This window comes from Aythya ferina (assembly GCF_964211825.1).
Source record: "Aythya ferina genome assembly, chromosome: 3".
NCBI lineage: Eukaryota > Metazoa > Chordata > Aves > Anseriformes > Anatidae > Aythya > Aythya ferina.
The window spans coordinates 49,387,906-49,410,275 of record NC_140298.1 but is presented as its reverse complement, the minus strand read 5'-3'; the positions used below and the strand labels follow the sequence as shown (position 1 = coordinate 49,410,275).

The window sequence follows — 22,370 nt, the reverse complement described above, 5'->3', positions numbered from 1 at the left end:
GGGAGGGAGCAGGGATCTATTTGTTTCTCCCTCCCCCCACTCCAGACCATCTACTTATAAAGCAACTGTCATCCACAGATTTTCACCTATTTTATATGTTCACAATAGGAATCAAAATTCCACTTCTACTAGGCTGAATTTGTGCATCATTTAATTACCTTTATTGCTCACAAGCAATTTCCCTTTGAAAGACAATCTGGAGGCCACAGCAGTACATTTACCCTCTCCTGACACACCAGCAGGATGAAACAAGATGAAGTTGTTATCGAGGTGAACTTCAGAGGCAGTTTCACCACAAAGGCATCCATCCCACCCCACACTGGGGCAAGGCTACAGGCAGCACTTGCAGGAGAGGCACTGCATGGCACAGAGCCGCAGAGGCTGCTTCCAGGCACTGTTCCGTGACAGACTTCCCACTGAGTAATATTTTCATGACCTCACTGAAAAGTCTCCCTCGCAGAAAAGGGACAGAGAACGGAGGATGACAGTGGCAAAACAAGCAACTTCCTTGCTTCAGTGTGAAGGTAGGGATTACCTTTGTCTGCTGTAAGGCTTTCTCAACCTTACTAGGGTCGCTCAGCCCACCAGCGATGGCCTGCTGCTTGCACTCCACCTCACTCAGCACATCCTTCAGCCTCTGCAGAGAGTCCACGTAGTCCTGGCTAGGCTGGCTTTCTGTCTCTGGTATTGTTAAAGAGAGTAATTAAACCAAATACAAGGCAAGAACATAGACACTGGACCCAAATCATAAGACTTGTGAAGTAGCACAATTAAAAAAAAAAAAAAATGAAGAAATCATGTGAGATATACTTGTACATTGAATCCTTCTGAGATATGCTAACTTTTCTGCTAATATCAACGTTTTTTCCTTTAAGAAAATATATTTTTTTTATATAAAGCTCAATCCCATTTTATCTAATTAAGTACCTAAATCACTTGAAGGGGAGGAAATCAATAGTACTTGGGCTTTTGCACACTTAAATCCCCTCAACTTAATATTTCTCATACTAATAATTTTTAATTGGTATCTACTATTTGTATACAAATACAGGTATTTACTATATGTTGCATATAAAGTATAGTGCCTGTAACAACTATATGTTAAAGTTATATACACATGCTACATATAGTATTTACATATATAAAGTAATATTTTATATAAATATATAAATATACACACAAAAGTATTATTTTAGTAGTACGTTTATGTATATAAATGGTATGTATATATGTGCATATATATATCAATGTCTACATACACGCAAATACAAAAATAGTAACTTTCAGCATATTTCCAGAATAGATGCACTATCTGGGAACACTGAAAAGAGAATTAAAGTTTAGACAGAGCATCTGCTCGCAGTCTTTGTTTGCATCTCTGATTTCAATCAGACCTGTCCTCTGTGGAATCCCACGCAGGAGGCAGCACATATTACTGGAATTTCAGAATGAAAACCTCAGTTTTCAAAAACTGCAACAAACATGGGTTTAGTTGTAAAAACAGTACTATGGTATGCACATTCTCTGGCCATGGATTCCTAAGCAATTTCATCACTGACACAAGTGAAAATTAAGTTAAGCCTTGTTCTGACTCACCAGGTAGCTTTTCAACAGCTTGCTGTCAGAACTGTCATGCCATTTATAACTAAGAAATGAGTCAACATTTCTAGAGAGAATCACAGTTATCTAACTTGCTCTGCTCAAAAACCCAGTATCAATTTAAAGGGAAAATAAGAAGAGTTTGCTATAAAGCAAATAGGAGCACTGTCACTAAAATACAGCAAATCCTGAAGAAGAAAAAAAAAAAAAGTAGTTAATAGTAAAAATAGCCTCCCATAAATAAAAAAAATAAGTCACAATTCCCATCAAAAATGCCGTAGAGATGGTACTGTGTACCACCCAATCGGGGAGTTTTCAGAGGCTCAAAGAACAGCAATGAAAGGAGTTGGACTTACTGACATTAGGACAGTCTGCCAAGTTCACAAATCCTTGACTGCTATCACTAGCTGTTTCTCCCCATTACATGGTTCTGGAAATTCTTTCAACTTGAAGCAATTCAAGCTATGTTGTAAATAAACAAAAACCTGAAACCCTAAACTTGCATTTCCCTTGGCTTTTAACTACAAACAATCCACAGAGAAATGATTATTAAAAGAAAATACACAAATGCAAGTTTAACACACCAATATACATAAAATGTTTTTACTGAGTAATAACTGGTTCAGATATACTAATGATGCTTCATGTGATGTGTAATGTGAAAAAGAGTATTTTAGTCACATCACGTAATAATTTTATTGGTACTGTATATGAACCAACTCATAACAATCATAAAATAATTATTCTTCACAGTAAGAATGAAGGTATATGCTGTAATTTGAGTATAGCAGACGTTACTCATACAGTTTTCTGCACTGATATAACTGAAGTAGTCATGCCATACTGAAGCTCACTGTTATAGATGACCTAGTAATTTAGTAATTGAGTCTATTTTTACTCCACACAGAATGTAGTGTTAATGCTCTTCCATCTGGGGCCATTAGCAAAATGCTTCCTCCCATTTCTGAGAAACAAATTTAAAAAAAAAACACTCCTTATAGTTTTGTGTTCTTTGTATTCACCTGTAAAATATTAACAGAGATATGTACTTCGTGCACTATATTTAAAATCCTTTCAGAGTCAGAATGACTGGTTTGAATGTTCATATAATGACATTTTTGATGCAACAAAAACACAAGCAGGATGTGCCTGAAAAGTAAGCCAAATAACTTCAAAGATGAAAGTTCCAAGAGGAATTATGTACAGCTAACATGCTCAACTAAGCTGTGAAAAAATAATAAATTCCATACGTACATTTCAATTTTAATCTTAATCTTCCATTTTCCATTTCTAGTATTATTATTTATTTCTGTTAGTGGCAGACCCACACAACTTTTGAAACTGTATCATTCACCTTAAGTATGTTTTTGCTAACCAATTAAACGTGGTTTCAGGAATGCTGCATTATTTATGTATTTAAGTACATTTGAAAATAATTATTTTACCAAATGATTATCCAAAAGAAAATGGCTTCCTAAACTAGTAATCCCTGTTTTTTAATTTGTAAGGGCTGAAAAAAAAAATTCACAAACACAGCTATTTTTTCCTGTTTCCACTGTTGATTAGCATCAGTTCTGACCTTTCTGTCTTCATGGAACAGAAACCACCAAGACAACAAGGAATAGTGCCATAAGGAAGCAGATTCAGATTTGCAACTTTTTTTCCCCCATTAAAAATTTTGTTCCAGGGGAATCCAAGTTCAAAACTGGGAAGAAAAACTTTAGAGAAAAATACATAGTGTGTGAAATACTCCTTCACTGATCATTACAAAAATATTCCTTCCCTCTAATTTCCTTGTACTACTCTTCTTAGTATTCTTTTACAACTTCATTCTCAGCTGCATTTGGAAATGTCTAATATTAAACCTTTGACAATATATCACCATTAACTAGTGGAAACTAAATGATCCAAATACTCTTTCAAAAAGCATCACCACATCCTGTGGCTGAAAGGGAAAAGTAAGATATAAAAAAACTCAAGGAAGGTACTGTCTTGCATAAACAGCTATAAACTCTGAACAACACTTTCAGGGTGACTGCATTAATTCCCAAGTCTCATTAAAGACCAATATGCGGCAGCTCTGCTGTGTAAAGGCTCTGAGAGCATCGGATTGTTTATCAAGACATCAAAAAAAAATATTATTCAAAGGAAAAAGAAAGGAAAAAAAGAAAAAAAAAAAAAAAAAAAGAAACAGAAAAGAATCAGCAGGACCTATTTAAAAGAGCATTTACCTTTCTTCAGCTGCTGGTGACGTTCCTCTAGTTTCTGGTGAGTCAACTTGAAGTGATCAAGAAAACCACTCAAACTCTCCTTAATGAAGTTTGGAGGCGTGGGCTGAGAGGTGAGCACCTTGCAGGTGGCTTTCAGGTGTTCCAGCCGTGGACTCAGGCTTACAAGGTGAGTTAACTCCCGCTGTGAGAGATTGAAAACAGAATCAAGTCATACCTTTTTAACACAAGGGTTTTAGTAAGCTCCTGCAAAAACTGCTCTACATTACTAGGGCAACGATGTAAAGTACCCCTGTGACACAGGTACCAAAATCTTCCAGTCAAATCTGGTGCCCTGAAGGCTCTTGGGAAATTTGAGTTACCTTATTAATCAATAAGGCTAATCTCCTCTGGGGTATCCTGTGCTCCTGCTCCTACAAGCTTCCAATCAACAGTAACAAGTTTTGCCAGACTTACCTGACACAAATCTTTCAGGACTGATGAGGGCTGGGATGCTGAAGAAGCATGATTTTTAAGCCAGCCATCCTTTTCAACTACAGTCTTCTCAAGCTCATTCATTTCCTTAAAATAAGCATTTATATCTTCCTGGTACTTTATCTTTCTGGCCAGTTCTTCCAGATGTTGTACCACCTCTTTCCACCCTGATAATATTTTCTCCATCACATTTTTTAAATCCGCTGCAGGAAGTCCCTCTAAATAGATAATATAAATTATTGTTACATTAACTGCAACACATTTTGATTAACAAAGTTTTAACCATGCTTCTCTTCAGACACAGGTACACGGTTGCACTAACACACTAACATGCAAAATGCTTTGCTTCCAAGTCAACCATCCCTAAAACTGTACTTACTACTAACAGTGGTTTGGCTTTTTATCTCCATATTAGTGATTAAAATGAAAAATGAAATGTTCCACTTTGTCGTCTCTTTTGACAACTGTGTAGTTTTTAACAATGTACTGACTCTCAACAATCGTGACTCTCTTCATCATGATTTGTGTCTAAACGTTCATGGAAGATTTAAATATTTTTTTTATTTTTTCCCCCTCTCTACAGAGGAAAATGGAAGCTGCAACTTGGAAAACAGCGATAAATTCATTGAAAAAGTAAATGGAAATCCAGCAGCGTCTGCCTGGGAGAGAGAGGAACAGTGTCTGACAATGTCACGTTGCACGCAGATGTGATTAATAACTAGGTAACATGAATAGCTACAAAAGCAGCATGACAAAACACAAGGTTATTTCCCATTCAATGACTACCCCAAGCACTTGCTACACCATCTTTCAGGTGAATCAATTCACTACATGAGGACGCAGCACCCTAAGTGTAGTCTTCCCACCCACATGCACTCCCTGCTCTATTTCCTCGAGTGCCAAAAGTAACTGGCAAATTTGCTGATATGTGGAAAAAAAAATTCAGTGCAGTATGTGTTCAACAATGCAGTCTCGCCACTGCAAGTTTATGATACAGATCCTGTTTCAAGGTACCACTTCTTTTTATAAGGCTTGTTTGGGTCATGTGAACTTCCCAGTTCTGTCAGTTAGACTGGAGTGTAAGCAAGAGATTCATACGGAAGGGTCCATTTTCTGTACTGCTGTAGTTTATACTGCATAGTTTAATACTGGAGCCCAGTATTTTGTTCTGGGGCAGCCAGCCAGCATCTACATGTGCACTTGAAGGCTCTGCTGCATAGATCCTCCCCTGTGCTTCACACACTGGCCATACACACGGAAGCACAGCAGCTGCAGCCAGCCGTGTAACAAAAGCATGTGTGCAGTGATGGGTCACGGCACTACGGCAGGGTCTGAGCATGCCAAAAAGGGAGGAATACACATGTAGGCCTCTACTGGGCATTATTCCACACATGCACAGCTGAGCTTGGTTTTGGAGAGAAGGGCTCTCATTCTGAGTTGGACAAAACATACTAGCAGATACATTGGTTACCGATGCCTTATTTTCTATAGATTCCTAACTTTGATAACGCATGCCAATTTTTCAACTACCTATTTCTCACTATGATCAACAGATACTTGTTATATAGCCAGGATTGATAGATCAAGCTGGGGGATAGATACAGCTGAGGGAGCAAAAGGAGGAAAAAAAAAAAAAAAAAGGAAAGGAAAAGGAAAAGGAAAAGGAAAGGGAAAGGGAAAGGGAAAGGGAAAGGGAAAGGGAAAGGGAAAGGGAAAGGGAAAGGGAAAGGGAAAGGGAAAGGGAAAGGGAAAGGGAAAGGGAAAGGGAAAGGGAAAGGAAAAGGAAAAGGAAAAGGAAAAGGGGTGGACAGGTGGGAAGATCCCTGACAAGGTCTGAAGACTAGGAACAGTCACAAGTTTTTAATAACCCAAACTCCAGGTCAAATCAGTGGCTTTGAGAGCAACCTTTAGAGCAAGAGCAACCCCTGTAAAAGAATTCCACCTGTATTAAACAAGGAGGGAAGGACTCAAAATGCTTAGCAGATTGCAGCATCCTAGCACAGGGACTGGCTGGAAAAAAAGTGTGGCAGTTGGAAACTCCAATGGAAATCAGAATGCAAGACACCTTCCTTACACCTGTCTGAATGCTACCAGCTACAGAAAGTTCACCAGAAATCAAATGCATGGCAGATCTAAAAGGCTGTGCTTCTAGATGATCTGAACACCTCTTTTGTGAAGAAAGTCGCTTTTTGCTGGTGATTTTTTGTCATACTATGAAACAAAATTTTGGCAAGCCTTAAAGATTCAGCTTTCACTGATGTTTCCAGGGATAAGTGTTTTAATTGACAATCAATCATTTTCTCAAGCATGTAGGCTTCTCACTTGCCTTTGAACCATAAATTGTGACTATCGTCAAAACATCCTGACAGTTTTCACAAAAAAAATAGCAAAAACTATGAATAAGATATATAAACACATTCACTCAAATTTAATTTTGGTTCAAGATTTCCCCCTCAAGGTTGTTACATTTTAAAATCTTACACTTATTTTTTTCCACATGATTTAAAATAAAAAGTCCTTTCCCCAAAAGCAACTTTAAGAAATTATTTCTATTTAATAAAGATAACCCTTACAAGGTTGCCAACAAACACACATACATTAAAAAAATCATTTTGCTTTTCTATAAGTTTCACTAGTAATTTATGTGTTTTGTTTCTATTTAGAGTAATAATGATGAATGTCTCTGAAGGAAAGAAAGTGGAAGGAGAGAGAAGGAATAACTGCAGTGCTTAACTGGAGATAATAAACATATACTTCAGTACTATTTCTCAGCAATTTGTCTGATTAAATCACAAAACAGAAAAACATTTCAAGTCTCTTACCTTTTCCCGTTTGATCCAAAAGAACATGTCCACTTCGTTTGAGTTCATCTAACTTTTGGCTTTTTTCAGCCCTTTCTTTTTCTATCACCTACAAATTGAACCCCAAAAGAATATTTTCAGAGAGTGTCATTTTTCTTGACTTTTTCTTTAAAAAAATAAATAAACACAGGAAATGAAGTTAGATCTCGCAAGCAGCAAGTATACAAAAAGACTAATACAAAGGCACCAGAACCAATATATTGTTAGAAAGGTTGACAATCCTGCTAGGTGATATCAGATATTGGGACACCAGCTATAACATGACACTTGTGATCAAACAAATGTATTCGATGTGAAGCAGTGAATAAAAAAAAAATAATATTCCTTTTGCCCCTACAATGTCTACTAAGATTTCCATCTGAAACTAACAACAACCTGTTACCTAGAATTCCAGGTAGCAAAACCTACAGCACACTAGTACTCCAGTACTCCAATCTACAAAGTTCTAGAGCTTCACTCTCCCTCATAATAAAGATTAGTGAGGAAAATCCTATGCGGCTACTAAGATTTTTTAAAGGAACACATCCCTCCCTCAAGACATACACATCAGTGTATATTCCTGTGTGAGCCAAGAGGCAGAACATATCCAGAGAGGAAAAGGCTCCTTGGCCATAAGGCCATAATTTCCGTGCCCTCTGAGACTGCAACAAAATCAATCCAAATTAAAATCCTTTTGAAACAAATGTCTAAAGTTATTTCTCTGTTTTAGACTTCCTACCGTATTTTTGAAAGAAGCATTCATTCATTTGCACAGTTGGGAAGCACAAAGACTGTCCCACCTCCTCAGAGCCCAATCATTTAAAAACAGGGTTATTCATGAGAACCTGGTGTTCGTCTTGAAGTTTGTTTTATAAAGGGCTACAAACATCCATAAAGCTATATAAATAAACCATCGGGTGGATTTTGTTGGTTTTTATTTCCAACAGTACTATCATTCCAATCATTCCTACTGGCACCATTTTGCACTAGAGCACTAGGAAGGAGTCTCCTTATAGATATTTTTAAGTATTAGGAGTTGGACTCAATGATCCTTATGGGACCCTTCCAACTCGGGATATTCTATGATTCTATTGTCTTTGATTTCAAAGGCAGGTTTCCTGCTAAAGCTCCAGTAAGCTTTCGTTAACAAAGTATTTTCAAGGATCAGGGAAGGCAAGAATATATTCTTGAAATAGAAAGAACAGAAAACAAAACAGTTATCTCATAGCTTCCGCGAGATATGGTAGAATTCTGTGTTCAGTCTTGCAGGTCACATGAGTTGTAACTATTGTTATTTTCTCTGCAATTAACAGACCAAGCACCAATGTGTCCAAATGCTGGACACAACCTTGGGCCCTAGGTGGTAAAGGGTGTGCAGTGTCACAGGATGGTTCAAGGGATCTCTTGAGCAGCACACTGGCACATCTCTGCCAAAATTATAAGCGTGATGTCAGTCAAGTCCATCTCCAACTGTGAAACACGAAGCCAAAATTTGCTGCTTTGTAGAAAAGGTAATAATCCTGAAGACATTCATTTATCACAATTCCAAAGGAGATAGTTACATATGCTTTTAAAATTTCCTGTGGATTGTGTGACCCAACACCAACAACAGGCTATGTCCAGCTGGTCAGATTTCCATGTCTGTCCAGTTCAGAAACTATTCAACAAAGAGACTTAATCCTCATGAAGCATGTGGATCTGCCCACATATCCAGCTGACAGCCAGCCTAAAGAAACAAAATACATTATTCACTGGAAAACCCCCTATCTTCCCATTTTACCTTCAACTTTTCTTTCAAGTTTGAAGTCTCTCTCATCTTCTTGTACTCTTTGATGTCTGTGGCCTGAATGGCAGCTTTTGATTTTGAAATCCAGTTCAACAGCTCAGCACTTTCAGCGTCAAACCTGGTTTAAAAGGTTGGACAATTTTTTTCTGTCATTTTTCTCTATTCACTGTATTAAAAATCTTAAACTTCAGCACATTCTAGATTCTGTAAAAGTCTGCAATGCTATTTTGGCTGAAGAAAATGCTAGCAGCTTAAGTACTCATGGTAATGAGTACAGAAAAACCTTCCTGAATGTCTAGCTGACTGAACATTAGCTTATCATTTAAGATGTTTTGCTACAGCTGGACTTTCTAGATTCACATGACTTTCTCATGCCTGAAACTAAACTACAACTCACCACCATGAAAAAAACAAACTCCCAGATTAACCAATACTGTACACAACTTTAGAGAAGGACAAAGCAGATATATTATGTGGACCACGAGTCAGACCATACTACAATTACATGACTTAACACAATGTAAATCCTAATGTGGAACAACAGCCTGCCAACAGATGCAGAAGCTGCTGCTAACCACTCCAAGGTTTTTTTGTGGGAAAGCCTGCAAAATTCCAGTTACTGATTATTTGTTGGTTTCAACTTAAGTAATCAGAATCAGATAAAAGTATCAGATGAAAAAGTTTAGCCTAATTTACCTGACTCTGTCCTTAATACAGTTTGAACTCTTGGCTCTTGATGCAGCCCTCTATCATCTCCCTAGAAAATCTGCCAAAGGTTTAAGCTAGTGACACCTCAAACGTCTGTTTTCTCAGGCAAACAAACAGCAAAATAATGAGTATACAGTATTTACCTTATTCATATTTTTAACAACAATTCCTTTAGTTTTATGTATGCTATTTAATGAAAGCACTGCAATGTGTTATTAGAATATATGCAAATAAATCAGCCACTCCAGATACACTTGTGAAAAGAGACATCACTTTAATGTCATGCCTATTAGTAAATACCAGGGAGACAGACTAGGTTTCTGAGCTTTCTTGCACAGTTTCTCCCATGTGTTTCAGAGACCAGAGATACATAACAAATTAAAATACTTGGTCCTTTCATAACACTATGTATCCCAACATGTGAAGATTGTTTTTTCCAAAAGAAAGGAAATATAATTAGTTCTACCTTTCAGCAAAGGAACTGAAGTACAGAGAACCAAAGACCTGCTTTTCTGAAAAATAAAACATATCCCTTTTCCTTTGAAATTGATGGAGGCTGCAGGCTTTCTGCTTCTCTGAAAACAAGGGTGTACATAACAGCCCCTCCCCACTGCCCAAACGCAACTGCACAACTGCAACTTAAATATTCTTTACTAGCATAAAAGGAGATTCAAAACCCAAGACTAAAGGAAATGAGCTTGTGTTATCTAGTGTGCATAGGAAAATGGCAGTGGCATATACTTACTTTTTCTTTGCTTCACTGTCCCCTGGGATTTGCCTTTTCTTTGGGGGTGGTGGTGGAGGCGATTCCTGCCTGGATTGTCTAACCACCACCGGGTCCTTCAAAGACACTGTTTCTGCAGGAGTCTTCTGCGAAATCTGTGACATCCCTACACTTCCTACAGCTTGAGTTACCTACACAAAATGATTTAGCAAAAAGGGTTAAATACCTTTTTTAAAGCAAACTCTAACTTGTTCTTCTTTCATTCCTTTTATTCATCAGTCATAAAAGCCCTTTCATTCACTCCTACAAATGATCACACCTAGCCCTCAGAAAGCACATTTATCATAGATGCCAAAGCACTCCAAAGAAAAACAGTATTCTTCTCATTTTACAGATGGGAACCAAGCACCAAAATTCTCAGTTCAACTAGGATTTCACGCCAGAACAAGTGAATTTAAATCAACAAAATACAATACGTATTTTCTTTCATAATTGCTTGGTTCACAGAAAGAACAAAGGTTCTTTGGATTTAACAATATACAATTCTATATCGTATATACATTTTCCACAAAACCAAACATACAACTTAAAGAGCTGACACACAGTGGATTTGACCTAAAAACTAACCTACAAGCCCACTCAAGTCAATAGAAACCTTCCACACCCTTTAACGGGTTATAAACAAAGTCTTGTGGGAATCACCCTGTAAGTTCTAGCTAAGCACATGCTTGATATTTAGGGGGAATGAAGAGATGCACACAGGATTTGGCACTCTGCACTGCTTTGACTCAAACAGAAAGAACAAATTAAAGCCTCATGGCTGAAATGGACCCCTACTCATAGGCTGTACAGCTCATTCACTACACACTAAATGGATCATGAAGCAGTGCTGCAGCCATCACCATAATGATCTTTTAATATCACACAAAAAAGGGCATGTGAGTCATAAAACTGTCAAATAAAATTCTCACAGAAGCTAATGGAAGTTCTATCTAAATGAAATATTAGCAAGCACTCAAAATACTGAAATAAAAACCTTACAGTCCAGCTTGGCTATCATCCTTACATGTCTAACAACAATCTTTTCAAAAGGTGAGAAATTGTACTCGAGCATAAATGCTTGTATGACTCCCATTTATTTATCTATTCTGCGTTTGGGGTTTCGTCTTTATTTTCTTTTAGTATGAGATTTACTCCAGTCCCAGTGCTCTCATAATGTTTAGAACTATTTATATTGATTGATAATACATGTGAAACCTGCTTTACTCATCAGAAAAAATGAAGCTTAATCTGTGTGAGAAAGGAGTAACAGTATTAGTCAGGTTAACAACTTGTTTTGAAAGCAAAAAAAAAAAAAAAAACAGACAGCTTTTTCTGCAGATAAAATCAGCCCCACGTGAAATAGAACTCACCTGCCTCTAGCCAGGTGCCAAGAACTTGCCTGGGCACTTTTGCTTACAGTATCAGCATGGTTTGCATACATCTAAACAGCTGAGAAGTAATAGAGCATAGATAAGTACCTGGTTAGAGTAATCCTCTAGTTTCTGAACCAAACTGTCCCACCTCTGAGTTAGTTCTTCTTGATCATGGTCGATTTTATCAGATGCTCTGCTATTGCCAAGGATTTGGGCCACATCCTGACCTAGCTCATTCAGCTGGTCTAGTGTTTGTCGTTTCATACCCATGTCCTCTTTCAAAATCTGAAGTTAAAAGAAAACATTAAAAGAAGACATCAAGTATTCTGCCATCTCTAGCTTTGCGTTGCAATAAGAAGTTTACTACCTGAGCCAGATGCATCATAGGTTTCAAAACAGTTCTCCTGTTTAACAAAGCACTAACAGACACTTAAGAAAAACACTTCCTCAAGAAAGCTACTAGAGCTATCTGCTGTATCTCTTGAGTTACAGTTACAAATGATTAGTTTAGGTACAAGCTGTACCAATGTATTTAAACAAACACAGAACAAAAAAAAAAAAAAAAAAAACACACACACCTTGGAAAACCCAGCTGTCTGGTAGACTGCACGAAACTACAAACCCTGTAAAATACCCAGGATGGCTGTTCCAAAATAAGTCACATCAACCTAGCATGGCCATGGAGAAAGTTGTACACAGCTTTTTAAAAATTAAGTGGAAATATCTGACAAGGAGAGAATATAAACCTGGCTTCCAATGTAGTGTGAATGTAGTTCATTCACAGCTCCTGCTGAAGTCAAACTCATAATTGCCATTCACTTAGACTCCCAGATTTGACAGGATAGATGAGGACAGCAATACTCACTGCTAGTTTTCGAACATTCACACTCAGGTCAGTTTGATCTTTGAAGTTGCTTGTCTGGACCTTACTTAAGGCCTCTTCTTTCTCAGTCAACCAAGCCTTCAATAAGCACTGCAGATTAAAAGGAAAATAGTACAAGAACATACCAAGTTTGTCAAACAATTGACAATTCCTTCTTTAAGTTCTTTGCATTCCAAACACTGCTCTGAAATCCTTACGTGCAGGAATTTCAGTTGGCATTAACCAAAACACTACATAAAGGGCAACAAAAAAAATATCAGACCAGAGAACTATGTAATACTTTTCAGCAAAACCATTTCTCAGTATATTAGAGTGCCCACCCCCCAGGTTATTCATATAGACCAGATATGCACCACAAAGCAGACCTAGGATTTATAAATTATATTGGAATTAAACGTAGCAAAACTGCATGCACTCTTTCTTTCATTCCCCACCCTTCTTCCCCTGTGATTCAGAACCAGCCATTACAAACAGTTTCTCACAGAAGCTACATTGTTAATTCAGAGCTCTTTTAGTTCAGACAGTCTGCCACAGACTCAAACGTGTATTATTAGTTACCACCCTGTCTATTTTACCTATTTCCAATTGGAAAATAGCTTTAAACATTTTCTCATTAACTCCTGAAAGCTGGAGTGGTCTGCTCATCAAGTTTTTAACGTTTTTTTCTAGGAAATTTGTCCTGGATCTCGCTCTAGTCACACAGCGCTGCTACGGAAACTCCAGCAGCCTCCAGCGTCAGGAAGGATTTTATGTATTTCATATTACGTTGCTGCATGCTGCTGCTGCTACACAGCTATCTCCATAGACTGCAATACCCAGATAGCTTTTTTTTCTCAGTCAAGCTCAGTTGCACACTGCTCCCCTCTGTGTTTAAAGGTATAATAATAGAACAAGGCAGATCTTTTTGTTCGTTGAACAACACACTTTACAACAGTTGCTAGCTCCTCGGTCTAGCTGTATACTTTTGGTATTGTCCCAGAACTGACTACAGCAACTTCTGGGCCAAAGGGTTAAGGCAGTTTTCATTGCCAATGTAAACCAATGTGCAAAATGTACAGACAGCAAATATGATAGCGGTGGAAATGCCATGAGGCTGGATGAACAAAGTTGTAACACCACATACTCTTTGGGAAAAATCAAGCTGGCAGCCCAGCCAACTTACTTTATGCATAATAGAGGAGTTTAAAAATCCTTCAACATATACAATTAATTTCTGCTAAATCAGCAGTCAATGATAACTCTCCCCAGGAAACTGAAACATAATTATCACAGTGCTAAGAAATATCTGGCACCAATTGAGGAATTTGTTTCCTGAGTGGTAAGAATTGTGTTGACTTGGCAGTGTGGTTTCCAAAAAAATTTTTAGGCAGCCACAAAAAGGCTGATGCATCGCTGCTGCTCATCTCTCCATCTGGTTGGGTGAAATGAAGAAATGACAGTACCTAAATGTTTTAGGTACTTTTCTGTTATCAAACTGTTCATATTAAAGTTTTTAATTGGTTTCAAGTTGTAATTTTTGTAGGTGACTTGATAATTCTCAAGGACAGACATCTGTAATTCAGACCTGGTAGTAATAAAAGCACTATTGGGAGTTGAACAACAAATGCAAACATAGGCTGATCTAAACCACCTAAAATGAACACCTACTTCCTTATTACTTATCTTACATTCTACATTAAACAAACATTAATGAAAGTTTGTCCACTTTTTCAGAGCAACTTAATTAAAAAAAAAAAAAAAAGAATGCTAAGCAACTCCAACAGAAGATGACACTCATAACAATTTTATAATAGCCAATGAGTGGTCATCTTTCCCTAGACAAAAATAAGGGTGGAAGAGGCCTGAAACATGTTCAAATAGAGTCATAAAAGTTAAGAGCTCCTGAAGTTTGTACCTTGACATAAAAAGTCAGGCTTTCTTGGAATTCTTTATTTCTGAGTTCAGAATCTTACCTTGCTCAATAGTTGTCAGAAAACATTAGCGCAGTTTTCTACATGTACATACGTAAAGGCAGAATTTTAAAGTAAGATATATACATTAACAGATATGTGGTATTGCATAAGCCAGAATCTGAACCTTGCGTCCATATTAACAAGGTTGCATGAGCTGCAAGCATGGCTTAGCAATATACTGCAGATAGATACGGGAGGGGTCAGAGAGAAACACATAAGAAATCCAAAACGTGCAGACAAAACATTTCTCAAAGAAACCAGGCTGGAAGTGATAGCAACAAATATATCAGCACTGCTCTACTTCTTTTTAAGTGTCTAAACACTCTGTACACTGCAGAGTTTAAACAACGGTTTACAGTGATAAATGTCATCATATAAGAAAACAAAACAATTTAAGAAAACCTTCAAAGGAAAAGCCATCAAATATTTTAAAGCTGAGTCACAAAACAAGCTCTGGCAGTAGGTATGCAAAACTGACTAACACAGCTGACAGCATGTAGTTGTTACCATTTCTTTCAGATGCCGTAGCCTAATTCATATTTGAGTGGTATATTCAAGGTCCACCCAAAACACGCAAGATCAAAGCAAGAGAAAACTCACAATGCCATCTTCTTAACAATTCAACTGCATGCCTAAACTCATCAAAATGAGATGAGCTAAATGCTTCACCACATTGACCAAATATTTTATGTTACTGGCTTTGTAAACAGTATTTATTGCTTAGTTGATTGCAAAATTGTGTACATGTATCTATGTTGGAAACATTGGTGCCTTAGTTAGGAAAATTTCTGCAATTACCAAACCACCAAATACTTAGTGATTCATTGCCATCAGGGATATTCCTGCTTCTTGGTCATTTTGCAAGTCTTCACTGATCTTAAACCCAATAAAATCAGTTTGTTATTTTAAAGTTGTCTACTGAAAACTGGAGACCAAATATAAATCAGACAGAAGTCCTTCAATTATTTAACTACTTATCAAGAAGACAGGAATATTTATGAGAAGCTATCTCCCATAAATTTTCTAAAGCAAGATGCTCATACTTGCATTCTTATACTTCTCCATTAAATTCACCAAGAAAAGTCACAGAGTTCATTAGGTATGAATTTGACATTCGAAGTACAGTAATCCTTATTTTTAATATAATAAATCTTGTGAAATTTGTTGACATTGATGAATATAAGGCAACAGAACTTTCAAAAGGATGATGTCCACAAGAATATTAAGTATCTACCTTGGAAATTATTTTATAAGGAGGCATAAATTTTCCTGCTTAAACTTAAGTAAATACTTTTCTTAGGCTGCACTACTTCTTCAAGAAATGCTAAGAACCTAAATGATAACTGAAATTCTTGTTCTTTGCAGCTATTTTCTTAGAGCTGTTAAACCCTACTAAGGGTTACTAATAAATAAATAAATAAATTACAAATGTGGGTAACCAGAGAGTTACTAACCTGCTCTTCTAGAAGCTCCTGCCATAAAAGCTGAATTTCTTGCAACTTGACTCGTCGTTCTTCAGTCCATCGACAAACTGCTGTCCACCGCTCCCCCAGCCTCTACAAAAGCAGGAGATATCGTGAATATTCACGAGCTTCACAAAGAGGATCAAAAACCATATATTCAAGAGCAAAATTTCTACTTCACAGTAACCTCTTTTATCTTATAATCACCTTGTTGCCATTAACTGTTGTTGTACTGTACAAAACTTAAAGTTAAAACTCTCAAGGGCATTCACCTATGGCCTTATCTCTGCGCTCGCTGAACTCAGGAAACTATTTCATCGACTTCAAAAGGAGCAATGGAAGTAGCATGAATTCTGTTACATTAAATCATATAGAACATAGGATTTACTCAGATTGCAGCCCAAGCCCAAAAAGAAAACAGGAAAACAATTCACACAATATCTCCTCGATTAATTCTGTTCCTGTATTTAAATATTTTTCAATCATATTTTAATTTCCTAATGAGAATTACCTATTTGAAATTAAAGAGTTGTATTGTGCATCTTCCCATTTTAGTGAAATTGCTGAGAAGATATGCTGCAAAAGTGCTCAAGTCACTACAGATGCAAGCAGCTTGACTCATCAGGAATTGAGCTTGAAAGCTAGATAACTTTTGCAGGTTTTATCCTGAGTAAGTTTACTAATTCTTTGCATTAATATTACATTTAAAAATATACTACTTTAAATTGTTTTCTAGGACAAATTGTCTTTAAACACAAAAAACATTGATTAACAATTATATGCAAAGATTTTAAGTGCCTGCTATTACAGTTTTGGATTTTGTGTTTGTTTGTTTGTTTGCTGTTGTTTTTTAAAAAACAGGGCTCTAACATTTTACCTGCAATTGTTCCTCCAGAATAGCTGTTGCACTTTCCCCACTGCTTTCATCGACAATGACGACCATGTGAGTTAGGGAATTTACCTTCACTTGTTCTGTCTCTAGGTCATTTTGCAGGCTCTAGAAAAACACATCAGCTGTTACAAACTTTGAATAATTATCAAATTGCTATTTTGCCCACAGTGACTAAAACAAATGTGGCAAAGCACTACAGACAACACTTATGCAAATATTTTTACCACTGGGAATCACTGCGCAGTTTAAACAAACAAACAAAGATTGCTGGCAAAGAACCTAAAAACATTCTTTTAAAGTGCTGGAAAACACACACACAAAAACAAACAAAAAAAAGTTTTAAAATGTATACACCATTCTTGACTAGATAAATCATATGACTGCACTGACTTTCTATATGTCTACGGCTATGGATAAGAGAACTTAAGCATTCCATTAAAAAGTTGCTTTTATTAAGCAAGGAGCATAGGGCATGCCAAAAATGTAAGAATTACTATGAACATTTAATAGTTGACATTTCTCAAAACCTAAATATCAAAGACAATAGTCACAAACTGATACCTAGCAGCTGCAAAAAACATACAGTTCCAATTAGGCTAAAATACATCTGTACATTTAAATATTCATGCAACTTCTGGCAGAACAGACTACAGTAGGTTAAAGCCTACCTCCAAAATAACTCTGCAACATCTATATGCCCTTAAACTGTTGTAAATACCACTTTTCATCCCGGAAAATCCTAAACTACTTTATGAACAACAAGCCTCAAGCTCCCCAGCCTTTGAAGACAGAGCAAAAAACACAAGTGTGAGACAAGAAATTACACAGACTAAGAACACTTAGCAGTTCTTGCCCTGTGAGGTATGTCTCAAGCTGCAGAGGTCAAACCTCAGCAATGAGTACAAAAAACAAAGCTGCAACCATGACTAATATTAAAAGGCCATCTTTCTCCTTCAAAAAACACTCTAGGCTAGAAAGGCTGGACTCCCATCCAGAAACTTAATTGCGAGCCAAACCAATTTGCAAATTGCTTTAGTAGGAATAGCTTTAACTCCTCCATTATTTCAAGCAGCAAGTCTCAAATGTGCCTTAGCATCGCTGCCAGTCATTAAAGGCCAGTTATCTACAATGCATTTAATACTGTCCCTAACACCAACAATTCACCTGGGGAGGCCTTGTTTGCATGTAGCAAAGATAATACAGTTTCTGTTGTAGTCATCATAGCTGAAGTGTTCAGCCAAGAAGGCTGAACATGTCTAATTCCTTTTGTCCCATCAACATCCTTTAGCAAGTTTATTGGCTAAGAAAGCCTTCCAACCTACACTTCTTCCAAATACTTCTCACATACTCATTACAGAACAGATGAAAAAGTTTACTTTGTGTTCTTCGAGCTGTTTTTGAAGGGACTCTATGTCTTCGGCTAAGAGTTGAGACTCCATCTTCTGAATGCGTTCTTCTGTGATGGTCAGCCAGTCGGACAGCTGCTGCAACTGCTTCTTCTGCAGTTCCATCAGCATGTCATGCAGGCTGCAGGGGGAAGCACAGGCAGAGTCACATCAGGAACCGTCTTCCCAAAGATAAAAACTAAGTTCTGGTTCTTAAAGGAAAGACACATAACCATTCATAAACCAGTTATGTATCATCCAATATAATTTTCACCAGTAAGCTACAGAACATAGAATTAAGTATTCCTGTTTCTATTGTAACAGAATAAAAATGAGTGAATTATGCAATTTATACCCAGTTGCTTCTTGCAACTGGGATTTTCTATTCACTAACAGAACCACTGCTACAAGTGGCAATCAAATGCAGTTTCTCCCTTGATGTGCAGCTCTGAGCCTGACAACTAAAGGCGGGGAAAAAAATCTTTTAAGTGTTCTTTAGCTGCGTAAACACACATAGCTGTTCACATCTCCTGCATGTTTTATTCAGGAACTTAAACTACTGAAAATATTAAAAATACATTTATGTAACTGCTGCATGTAGGTATCATATTTAGTCTGGTACACTTATATAACATAAATCTCAAAATATTCTTACATAAGAATCCAAAAAAAAGACAGTTATATTCATTTCCTCTGTTTTATCTTGGAGAGTACAAAGAGGGTGGATTTCATGTCCCAAACGGAAGAGCTACTTCAGACAAAAATATCTTACAAATGTATGCAAAGCAATTCCTCTGAGATGCAGCAAGCACCAGAGACCAGTCCTTCAGCTTTAGGAGAGGTCATGCGGGATGACTCACCGGGACTGCCTGTCCATGCTCTCCACCCTGAGCTCCTCCCAGCGGGAGTTCAGCAGCAGCATTTGCTCCTGGATCTCAAACTCCTCTTCAGAAGATAGATTTCCCTGTGCCACCAGTTGGTTCCCAGCCTGCAGGACACTGCCCACGTTGCTCTGGTGTGCAGTCAGTTCCATCATAAAAGCCTGGAAACAGTACAACCAGCCACATCACCGTGATCTGTGAGCTCCTATCAAGAATCTATCTCAAAGCGTTCAAGACACTAAGTGTCCAAGGTAGGATGGGGCTTTGAGCAACCTGCCTATGGCAGGGGAGTTGTAACTGGATGATCTTTAAGGTCACTTTCAACCCAAACCATTCTGTGATTCTATGACAACAGGGGGCCAGCCACAGAAAGCTGACACAAAAAATATACTGAAGTTCCAAAACCTGTTCCACTGAAAACTCTCTTAAAAAGATCCATTTCCACTGCCAAGAAACTATAATTTGTCAATTATAAAACTAATTATAATAATAATTTAAAAACCACCATTCAGTTAGAGGTGCTTTCAGTTTAGGAAAAGCAAGACACAAGAAAGAGAATGGCAGTGTTTGGATAAGGACTAGGGAAATAAAATTTTCGGCTCCCACACAAAAAAGCAAAACTACACAAAAGGAACTTAAGAAAAGCTTACTTCATGGGTGGCAAATTGCTCTTTGACTTCTTCAACATCACCAGATATTTCCTCCTGTTCCCGAAATGCATCCTCAGCTGACAGCAACCACGTGAGGACTTCTTCCAGAGCAACTTGGTAGCTATCCAAGTCCATATCCACCTCTGTCACCGTGCTGGGGGTCTCTGCTCTAGAACTGCTCTGCTCCTCTTCAAGTGCTACAACCTAGGCAGTCAAGAGAAAAGTGATGCCTCGGAAGTGCTTTCCCAAATGATACTAAGAATAGAACAACTAAGATCCCTTTCAATCCTTCATAAAATTTTAAAACTAATTGTTAGGTACATTTCTAATGAGAGGGGCCAACAGTCACCACTAATGAATTTCCATTTTAAGATAACCTGGATAGAAAACTAAGTGTACTTATTTTAACAGAGCTGTGGACCTCCCACGCAAACAAAAACCCAACAAATACCACCACCACAAGTCCTGCTGCAAACTCAGTTAAAGACTTTAGGCCACTCCAGCTTGTCAAGATAAATAAGGAAAATAAACAGAAGAAAGAAGCATAATGCAGATGTAGCTTTCTACCTAAGCAAAAAGGATTTTGTATATGAATCAGGAAACAAAAAAGAACCAATGAATTCAATCACAAAGATGATGCTATGATTTTTCATATTTTCCCAATAGTGTTGAACAAGGCAGAAGACATTCCAGAGAACTGACAAGCCTGAAGATCAGCTAAAATTACAACTCAAGAAGATTCAGCCAGACTTAGATAATAAACACACCTGCTGCATGTTGAATTCTCCATCCTCACATTCCTGCTTGTATCTCCTTGGAAGAGTCTCCACTTCTCGAATGTCTTCCATGGTGACTTGCTTAGGAAGGACCTCAAATAAAGAGGTTAAATACATGATAATAGACTTTTTGTCTGGAAGCTGTACAGCAACATCTGCATCAAAAAAGAATACATGGGAGAAAATTAATAAAGAAACAACATTTCTAAATCATCATGCAGAATACAGTTAAGATTCTAATATTTCACATGTAGTGCAAAGCATAGGTTATCCTGTTAATTAGCCTTTAGCTTTCTATTGAAAGACCAGGTTTTACAGATGTTGAAAGCAGTACAATGAAAAAATATTTTTTAAAAAATCCACATTTTCAAGTGAATTTACATTAAGAGACATGATCTTTTGGAAGTAAGAGCCCAAATCTGAAGTTACTGAGAAATAAAAATTGTTTTGGAAACATTCTGGAGTGCATTCCAAGCAGAAATGCAATTAAGGAACAGTACCCCTCAAACACACACTTCCATGTATATTCTAATCCCACTCTCAGTATCAGTAAATTCACTTGCTTACTTTTCATATGGAAAAGAATTTCACAGATTCAGGTTCACATATCACTGGGGTTATGAGTTCTACTCATTCAGCTGACTTTTTTTTTTTTCTTTTTAAGGTGGTGGTGCTTGAATCCATAAAATTTGACAGCTTGTCTTACAGAATGGATCTTCAGAGGTTCACTTCAAAGCAGAGTGACAGCTCAGGGTTTTAAGAAGGGGCCATAAAAAGTTTCCTGGCAAGCATTCCTACATGGTAAGTACTCACAGCACTGGCAGCTACTGTTACTCAGCATATATAACAAAGAACAAAAGATCATGAGCTCTTAAGCTATTCCATTCTACAAAATGCTCTGCTTGATCTGAAAAGCACAGACACTTGTAATGGAACTGCTACTTAAAATAAAATAAAACCAGGGAACCAACTTCACCTTCCTGTGCACTGTCTCTGAAAGGTAACTCAATATGAACTTTAACATTCAAGAAGCTGAAGCATACATACACACAGGAATACCCTTACCCTACAATTTACATATTTTTAAGCCCAAGGGATTGAAACAAAATATCACTGCACAAAACTGCTGGGATTTGTATTCATAATAAATGTATATGTAAGCGTTTTCTTTCAGAAGAGCTCAAGAAGTTTAAAATCAAATAGAATAACTGTATCGCACCTTCAGGATCCAACAGTTTCTCAATTTCCAGGTGGTTTTTGGCTATGCTGAAAGCATGTTCCAGTCTCTCAACTGGGGACATCTTTATAACTTCATCCCAGCTGAAGAGCTCAGGTCTAAAATTGAAATACAAAACAGAAAATACTACATTTAATTTAAAGAAAAAAAAATCTATACCATTCAGAATTTGAAGTTATGGATATGGAGGGAGCTACATAAGTTATATAAATACACAGGTACATATAAAATACAAACATAAGCACATATAACCAAATACAGAAGACAGACAAAAATATTCTTAATGAGAATGGGACAACCACAAATCAATTAATTGACCACATCTGCAGTGCCATCCACCTTCCCTTCTACATATACTATTTGACTGCAACTGGAGATTAAATGCTACTAACAAGAAAATCAGTAAACCAGAAAAAATATCAGAAAATTTGTTCCAGAACCACTTTTCTTCAATTGGCTCTTTTACAGCATTATTAT

The 22,370-nt window shown here is 37.2% G+C and overlaps 1 protein-coding gene across 3 annotated transcripts in view; it reads right to left on the bottom strand.

The window, feature by feature from the left end:
- The window catches only part of UTRN (utrophin), a 366,839-nt gene that overhangs the window by 265,401 nt on the left and 79,068 nt on the right, over positions 1-22,370 (bottom strand). For all 3 annotated transcript variants that reach the window (XM_084513507.1, XM_084513506.1, XM_084513508.1), the window contains 15 exons: positions 21,876-21,991; positions 20,648-20,811; positions 19,881-20,084; positions 19,210-19,391; positions 18,341-18,491; positions 16,950-17,069; positions 16,064-16,165; positions 12,640-12,747; positions 11,880-12,059; positions 10,381-10,550; positions 8,922-9,045; positions 7,124-7,211; positions 4,284-4,519; positions 3,831-4,011; positions 536-681 (listed from right to left, as the gene is read on the bottom strand). In XM_084513507.1, the coding sequence (XP_084369633.1) occupies positions 536-681; positions 3,831-4,011; positions 4,284-4,519; positions 7,124-7,211; positions 8,922-9,045; positions 10,381-10,550; positions 11,880-12,059; positions 12,640-12,747; positions 16,064-16,165; positions 16,950-17,069; positions 18,341-18,491; positions 19,210-19,391; positions 19,881-20,084; positions 20,648-20,811; positions 21,876-21,991 (2,272 nt within the window). The remainder of the gene's footprint in view (positions 1-535; positions 682-3,830; positions 4,012-4,283; positions 4,520-7,123; positions 7,212-8,921; positions 9,046-10,380; positions 10,551-11,879; positions 12,060-12,639; positions 12,748-16,063; positions 16,166-16,949; positions 17,070-18,340; positions 18,492-19,209; positions 19,392-19,880; positions 20,085-20,647; positions 20,812-21,875; positions 21,992-22,370) is intronic.